Source organism: Cherax quadricarinatus, chromosome 75 (genome assembly GCF_038502225.1).
Source record: "Cherax quadricarinatus isolate ZL_2023a chromosome 75, ASM3850222v1, whole genome shotgun sequence".
Classification (NCBI taxonomy): Eukaryota; Metazoa; Arthropoda; class Malacostraca; order Decapoda; family Parastacidae; genus Cherax; species Cherax quadricarinatus.
Window position 1 is genome coordinate 13847415 of NC_091366.1, and position 7677 is coordinate 13855091.

A 7677-nucleotide genomic window follows, 5' to 3' on the forward strand; every position below is an offset into this window, starting at 1 on the left:
ACATGATGGTAGGATTGCTGGTGTCTTTTGTCTGTCTCATAAACATGCAAGATTTCAGGTATGTCTTGCTACTTCTATTGCACTTAGGTCACACTACACATACATGTACAAGCATATATATACACACCCCTCTGGGTATTCTTCTATTTTCTTTCTAGTTCTTGTTCTTGTTTATTTCCTCTTATCTCCATGGGGAAGTGGAACAGAATTCTTCCTCCGTAAGCCATGCGTGTTGTAAGAGGCGACTAAAATGCCGGGAGCAAGGGGCTAGTAACCCCTTCTCCTGTATAAATTACTAAATTTAAAAGAGAAACTTTCGTTTTTATTTTTGGGCCACCCTGCCTCGGTGGGATATGGCTGGTGTGTTGAAAGAAAGAATGTACTGTATAGTGTGTGGTTGTCTATGAGCCTGCTTGTGAATTGTTTTCAAATGTTTTTGTATTGCAGGTTTTACATTAAGTGTATGCCTAATGCTAGCATTATCCAGTGTTAAGTTGTAGTTTTAATGTGCCCAAGATTCTTTGCATCATCATGGGATTTTCTATGCGAGAAACTGCTTTTGTAAACCAAATTCTGTGACATGTATCATGTAAAACATTAGTCAAGCACTGAATAAAGCACACGGTTTTACCCCTTCATGTTATAATAATTGTACGCTAAGCTGTAATTTTGTTGAAGGGGTTACTATTTCATTTTGTGGGAGGTTTTAGATTGAAGGGATTTGTTGAAGAGTATAGTAAAATAATATCATGTTGAAGATTGAGACACTTATGCACCATATGGGAATCTTTATTGAGGAAAAGTTTTGCCACACAGTGGCTTCATCAGTCCAATGCAAAGCAGAAAGGTGTAAGGAGAGGAGAAGTTTGAGGTAATCAGTCCCGCAGCCTGGAGTCAATGTGTTCAGTCCATCGTATGTTGCACAAGTGTCTCAATCTTCAACTTGTCGGTTTTTTAAACCATTTGTTACAAAATAATACCATGTTTAGAGTTGATTTCCACCACTAAACAATCTAGTTGATGCTTTCAGACTACCCTGAAACTTGAAATTTCATAGCATCCTTATGGCACATTGCATACTTAGCAATGATCGTTTTCCTTGCATCTTGATGAGCCTATTTTTTTTTTACTCCTAACTGGTAATTTTTAAGTGCTGTGTTTTTTACATCATAATATTCTTCATAAGTGTAATTCCTTTACACTTCCTTTGTAAGTTTGCCTCATTCAGTTCCAGAAAATCAAACTTCTAGCTTTTCTTAAGTTGCTTTATATTGATTAGGTGTGGCTTCCATGCTGGAGCCCCATATAGTGTATTGTTAAGACTTCATTGCGAAAAATGTCTGCAAAGAAAATAGATATGATGAGAAACTGCCATGCATGTTAATTGCAAAATTGAAATTAAACAGGACTTTGTGGAGAGTGTTAGGATAATGAATCTTTTGACATTGACAGTTTGTGTGAAGTGCTCAACACTAGATCAAGGGCATTCATTAGACGTTTTATTCTTGTGGCAATATTGTATTTGTGATGCTGCTTAGTGTGAAAGTATTATGGGAAAGATGTTATTCTGATTTATGTTTTAGCTAATTCATATCATACGCATTTTTTTTTTTTTTAAATGACTCGACCGTATCCCACTGAGACAGGCGACCTTAAAAAGAAAAATGAAAGTTTCTCTTTTTAAATTTAGTAATGTACACAGGAGAAGGGGTTACTAGCCCCTTGCTTGCAGCATTTTAGTTGCCTCTTACGACAGGCATAGCTTATGGAGGAACAATTCTGTTCCACTTTCCCATGTAAATAAAAGGAAATGAAAAAAACTATTAAGAAAATAGAAGAAAACCCAAAAGGGCATTTATATATATGCATGTGTAGTGTGACTTTAAGTGCAAGTAGAAGTAGCAACATATAACTGGTATCCCACACGTTTGAGACAAAATAAGACACCAATCCTACCATCATGTACAACAATTACTGGTTTCTGTTTTACACTCACTCGACAGGACGGTAGTACCTCCCTGGGCGGTTACTGTGTTCTTGTTTTCATATTATATTTTCCAGTATCTTAACAATTCTTTGCAACAACACTTTTACATAAAGTGTGAATATTTAAAAGAAAGAGTAAGGAAATTTTTTAAATTATAATAATTTATTACGCTTGGCAATACCAGTACATTTCAGCATAAGTTGGAACTACTATAAAACATTGATCTTGCCTCTGACAAGGATGCATTGTAGTTGCATTGCAGAGCAATTATATTGCAGTGCTTCTGCATTGCTTTCCTTGAGAGTTGGCTGAAGCAACAGTTTATCATGCAGGAGTAACAAGGTAAAATATATATGATATATGAGCTCAGTTGGTTTAGTCTTCCCTATGTTGTTATTATAATCAAAAAGAAGCGCTAAGCCACAAGGTCTATACAGCTTCCCTATGTTATTTTACTTTAAGTGGAGAAATGCTAAACTGAGTTGGTGCATCCTAATTAATATATTATTGTAATCAAAAAGAAGTGCTAAGCCACAAGGGCTACCTAATTAATATAATGTTAGTTTTTTTAAATTTTATTTTTTTTAGAGTGTTCAACTGATAGTGGTGGACTCGCTTCTTGGTGTTCGGACAATTGTGTGGGAGGGGGAGTCCATTACTGATTGTGACACACTAACTGTAGCACCAGCACATGTACTCCAGGGATTCCAACATGATTTGGCTCTGCTGCGGAAATTAGTTCAGCACATTCCTGTAAGTTGTACTCCCATGATTAGTTTGCTCAATATAGAAATGTTTGATTAAAAATTAAATTAATCCATAAATATATTTGCCATCCAAAAGTATCACTTATTCACAGGGTGCACTTGCTCGTGTGTTCTTGCATGAAGCAACACTGCGAATGATGGCAGGAGCCTCACCTGCTAGAACACAGCAGTTGCTGGATAGGTCACTGAGGCACAGATCCAACAAGCCATCTGTTATTTGTGGAAAAGGTAAGCATTTTTGGGTTCATTTAAATATAGAATATGAATATAGTTTATCCTTTACATGGCTCTCTTTTTTTCCATCTAAAAAGTTTTTAGTCATAAACCATTTTCCTGTGTATTTCACAATTCTCTTCAATGCATCATTCTTTAGAACTAGGTTTAGATGGTCATTTAAATTGTGATATCCTTTACTCCTAACAAGACAGGTATTGTGAAAAAAAAAAATTACAAATGGAGAATTTGTATTTCGATACATCATACATGGATGACAGTACTGTACATGAAAAGCCCTTGGTTGTGCAAAGCATTTCAGGCAAGTTACAATTAAAAATAAGAACCCCCCCCCCCTCAAGGGAGGTTCCTTGATACCACTGTTGCTCTAAGGAATTGGATTTTACTGTCCTTGGATCAAACCTGGTTACTTCCCACTTTCCTAAGCACTAACCTTCACTAATACCCCCATGATTGTAGATGATCCCTATGGGTTTAGTGCTTCCTACTGAATGCAATAACCAGAGGTTATGTTTTTATTATTAGCTTGCATGAAATTCTTTGCATAATGGGAGTTTACCATGTACTACTAAATGCCATCAAATTGTGTAACTACCTTCTGGAAATAAATTTTTTACTCGCCAGGAGCTTCCTGAACAAAACATCTAAAAGAGTTCCTCATACATTGCACATGTCTATACATTTAGAGGTACTAGTTACTGGTAGTATGTTGTCTTTTCTGGATCACCATACCTTGGTGGCAAGTGTCCAGTATCATGAAAGTGCTATTACCCACCCATTTTTTTTTTTTTTTCTCCATCATAGTAATTTAAATTTTTGTTCCCAAACAGAAAAGAAACTTGGAGGTTTTACAGGTGATCGAGAGCATGCCACAGCATTAATGCTGGCATGTAGACATCTTCCATCACCACTACTGTCTTCGCCTGGTGAAAGAGCAGGGATGCTAGCAGAAGCAGCAAAAACACTTGAAAAAATTGGTGATAAAAGAAGACTTCAAGACTGTTATACTCTCATGAAGAGTCTGGGTACTGGAGTATCTTCATATGGTTGACTGTACTGTAAATATTGTTTTCTGCTTTGTGCTTTATGTACAACTTTTTAAAACTAATAGAAATGTTTGTTCATCAATAGTTGCCATGATGTTTCCTGGTTATTTGCATAAATTAATTGGTACAATTGTACTGCACATAAAATCATGGAAATAGTTCAAAAATTTAGGAATGACTATGAACAATTTTTTTTTTTTAAATTTGTACCTGCACCACACTGAAGAATTTGTGTACTGTATATATGAAATTATTTTTGTTAACTTTCAAGTCGAGTATAATTATCCTTGAAAATAAACTTGTATATAACTACACAGGGTAGGTAATGACACTGGAATTACAATTTTAAGTGCTGTATTAACCCTTGTGGGTTTAGTGCTCAGTTATGATTATATCTACAAATGTTAAAGATCAACTAGGGAACAACTAACGGTGCTTTGTGTGTTCCCCCCCCCAAGGCAGGGTGACCCAAAAAAGAAAGAAAATCCCCATAAAGAAAATACTTTCATCATCATTCAACACTTTCAACTCACTCGCACATAATCACTGTTTTTTGCAGAGGCGCTCAGAAGCATATACGTATAAAGATACACAGTATATCCTTCCAAACTGCCAATATCCCAAACCCCTCCTTTAAAGTGCAGGCATTGTACTTCCCATTTCCAGGACTTAAGTCTGGCTACATAAAAATAACTGGTTTTCCTGAATCCCTTCACTAAATATTACCCTGCTCATACTCCAACAGCTCGTCAGGTCCCAAATACCATTCGTCTCCATTCACTATCTAACATGCTCACGCACCTCCTTTACCCCTTCCCTCCAACCTTTTCAAGGACGACCTCTACCACACCTTCCTTCTCCTACAGATTTATACTCTCTCCATGTCATTCTACTTTGATCCATTCTCTCTAAATGACCAAACCACCTCAACAACCCCTCTTCAGCCCTCTGACTAATACTTTTGTTAGCTCCACACCTCCTAACTTCCACACTCCAAATTTTCTGTATAATATTCACACCACACATTGCCCTTAGACAGGACATCTCCACCGCCTCTTCGCTGCAGCATTTACAAACCAAGCTTCACACCCATATAAGAGTGTTGGCACTACTATACTTTCATACATTCCCTTCTTTGCCTATATAGAAAGCATTTTTTGTCTCCACATATACCTCAATGCACCACTCGCCTTTTTTCCTTCATCAATTCTATGATTAACCTCATCCTTCACAACTCCCAAATATCTGAAAACATTCACTTCTTCCATACTCTTCCCCAAATTTGATATCCAATTTTTCTTTAACTAAATCATTTGATACCCTCATCACCTTACTCTTTTCTATGTTCACTTTCAACTTTCTACCTTTACACACACTCCCAAACTCGTCTACTAACCATTGCAATTTTTCTTTAGAATCTCCCATAAGCACAGTATCATCAGCAAAAAGTAATTCTGTCAATTCTCATTTTGTATTTGATTCCCCATAATTTAATCCCACCCCCTCTCCTGAACACCCTAGCATTTACTTTTACAACCCCATCTATAAATATATTAAACAACCATGGTGACATTACACATCCCTGTCTAAGACCTACTTTTACCGGGAAGTAGTCTCCCTCTCTTCTACACACCCTAACCTGAGCCTCCCCATCCTCATAAAAACTCTTTACAGCATTTAGTAACTTACCACCTATTCCATATACAGTGGAACCTCAAATATCGAACTTTCTTCGTTCCAGACAGCTGTTCGAGTGCCGTTACCGAATGAATTTATTCCCATCAAGAATAATGTAAATTAGATTAGTTCATTTCAGACCCTCAAAAATACACTTATAAAAGCACTTACAAAATTGGTTGAGCTGGGAGCAGTTCGATATTTGAGGTTCCACTGTACTTGTAACATCTGCCACATTGCTCCCCTATCCACTCTATCATATGCCTTTTCTAAATCCATAAATGCAATAAAAACTTCCCTACCTTTATCTAAATACCGTTCACATATATGCTTCAATGTAAACACTTGATCTACACCTCCCCTACCCACTCTAAAACCTCCTTGCTCATCCGCAATCCTACAGTCTGTCTTACCTCTTAATTCTTTCAATAACCCTACCGTAAACTTTTCCTGGTATACTCAGTATTATTATAATAAAAAAGAAGCGCTAAGCCACAAGGGCTATACAGCGCTGCAGGGTAGGAAAGGAAGCGAGGGTATTGGGCGGCAAAAGGGGGGAGGGCAATCAGTAGATTACAGAAAACAGCGGGGCAGGGTAGAGGGTAGCAAGAGATCGAGGTAGAAAGGGCTGAAGGTATCAGAGTTTGTGAAGTCAGTTGTTGTCAAAAAGTCAATGAGAGAGTCCGGATGAAAGGTGGGTCCATCAGCGAGACGGGAAGGTAAAGAGAGAGCAGCGGAGCGAAGACGACGACGGAGGTAAATTCTGCGTGCTCGTTGAAAAAGTGGGCAGTCTAACAGAATGTGGCTGACCGATAATGGAACCTGACAATTCCCACAGAGAGGAGCAGGGCGCCTCTCCATGAGCAAGACAAGTATGGCCAATGCGGAGACGGGAGAGGGTAGTCTCCCAACCTCGGCACTGGTGACAAGAAGATGGCCAGTAACCTATACTTGGTTTAATAGATGGAAGTTTGTTGCCGAGTAGAGTAGACCAACGTTGTTGCCAACGGGTGTGAAGGTGGGTAGCTATTGCAGCAAAATAGTCTGTAAATGGAACACCTCTATATGAAACTGGGAGGTCATGTACTGCTGACCGCACAGCAGTGTCTGCCTGTTCATTGCCCTGTACATCAACATGACCAGGGACCCAACAAAAAACAATATCTTTATGCTTGGTAGAGATGCGGCGTAGCCAAAGTTGGATACGGAGGACTAAGGGGTGAGGTGTATCAAATTTCTGTATAGCCTGTAAAGCACTAAGGGAGTCTGAGACAACCACAAATGATGACACAGGTATAGTTGCAATACGGATAAGTGCTGCAAGAATGGCATACAATTCAGCAGTAAAGATACTAGCTGAAGATAGTAAATGCTCTCGTATGATGCTGTCCGGAAACCCTGCTGCGAATCCTACACCATCAGAAGACTTAGAGCCATCTGTGTACACTGCAATGGCACGAGAATGAGAGTGGAAGTGGCCAAGAAAGAGAGAGCTGGAAGCTACCGTAGACAGTTGGGCTTTCGAGCAAGGGAGTGAGAAAGAACAGACTCGAACAGCTGGAACTTCCTAGGGGGGGTAGGGAAAAGTGAGATGCTACATGAACATAGAAAGGTGGAAATTGAAGAGAAGACAAGAGCAAATATGGGCGAAGAGAGAAGGGACGGAGCAAACAGGGGCGGCGAACAAATAAAGAATGTCTACTAATATCGGTGACCACTCTATAAATGGAAGGATTGTGGAGATCATTAGGGCGTACATAGTAGCGAAGGCAATGGGCATCACGGCGATCGGATAAGGATGGAACGTTCGCTTCTGCATAGAGGCTCTCAACAGGGGAAGAGCGAAAAGCACCAAGGCATAAACGTAATCTTTGGTGATGAATGGGGTTGAGGCTAGATAGGGTAGCAGGAGAGGCAACTGAATAGATCTGGTCACCATAGTCAAGTTTCGATAAAATGAGGGTGG

General features: G+C 39.0%; 1 protein-coding gene across 1 annotated transcript in view; it reads left to right on the forward strand.

The window, feature by feature from the left end:
• The window catches only part of LOC128691920 (sterol regulatory element-binding protein 1-like), a 54531-nt gene extending 50227 nt beyond the window's left edge, over window positions 1-4304 (forward strand). The window contains exons 13-15 of the mRNA XM_053780900.2: window positions 2576-2740; window positions 2847-2982; window positions 3819-4304. Coding sequence (XP_053636875.2) covers window positions 2576-2740; window positions 2847-2982; window positions 3819-4039 — 522 coding nt within the window. The 3' untranslated portion in view covers window positions 4040-4304. The remainder of the gene's footprint in view (window positions 1-2575; window positions 2741-2846; window positions 2983-3818) is intronic.
• Window positions 4305-7677: the final 3373 nt, after the last annotated feature.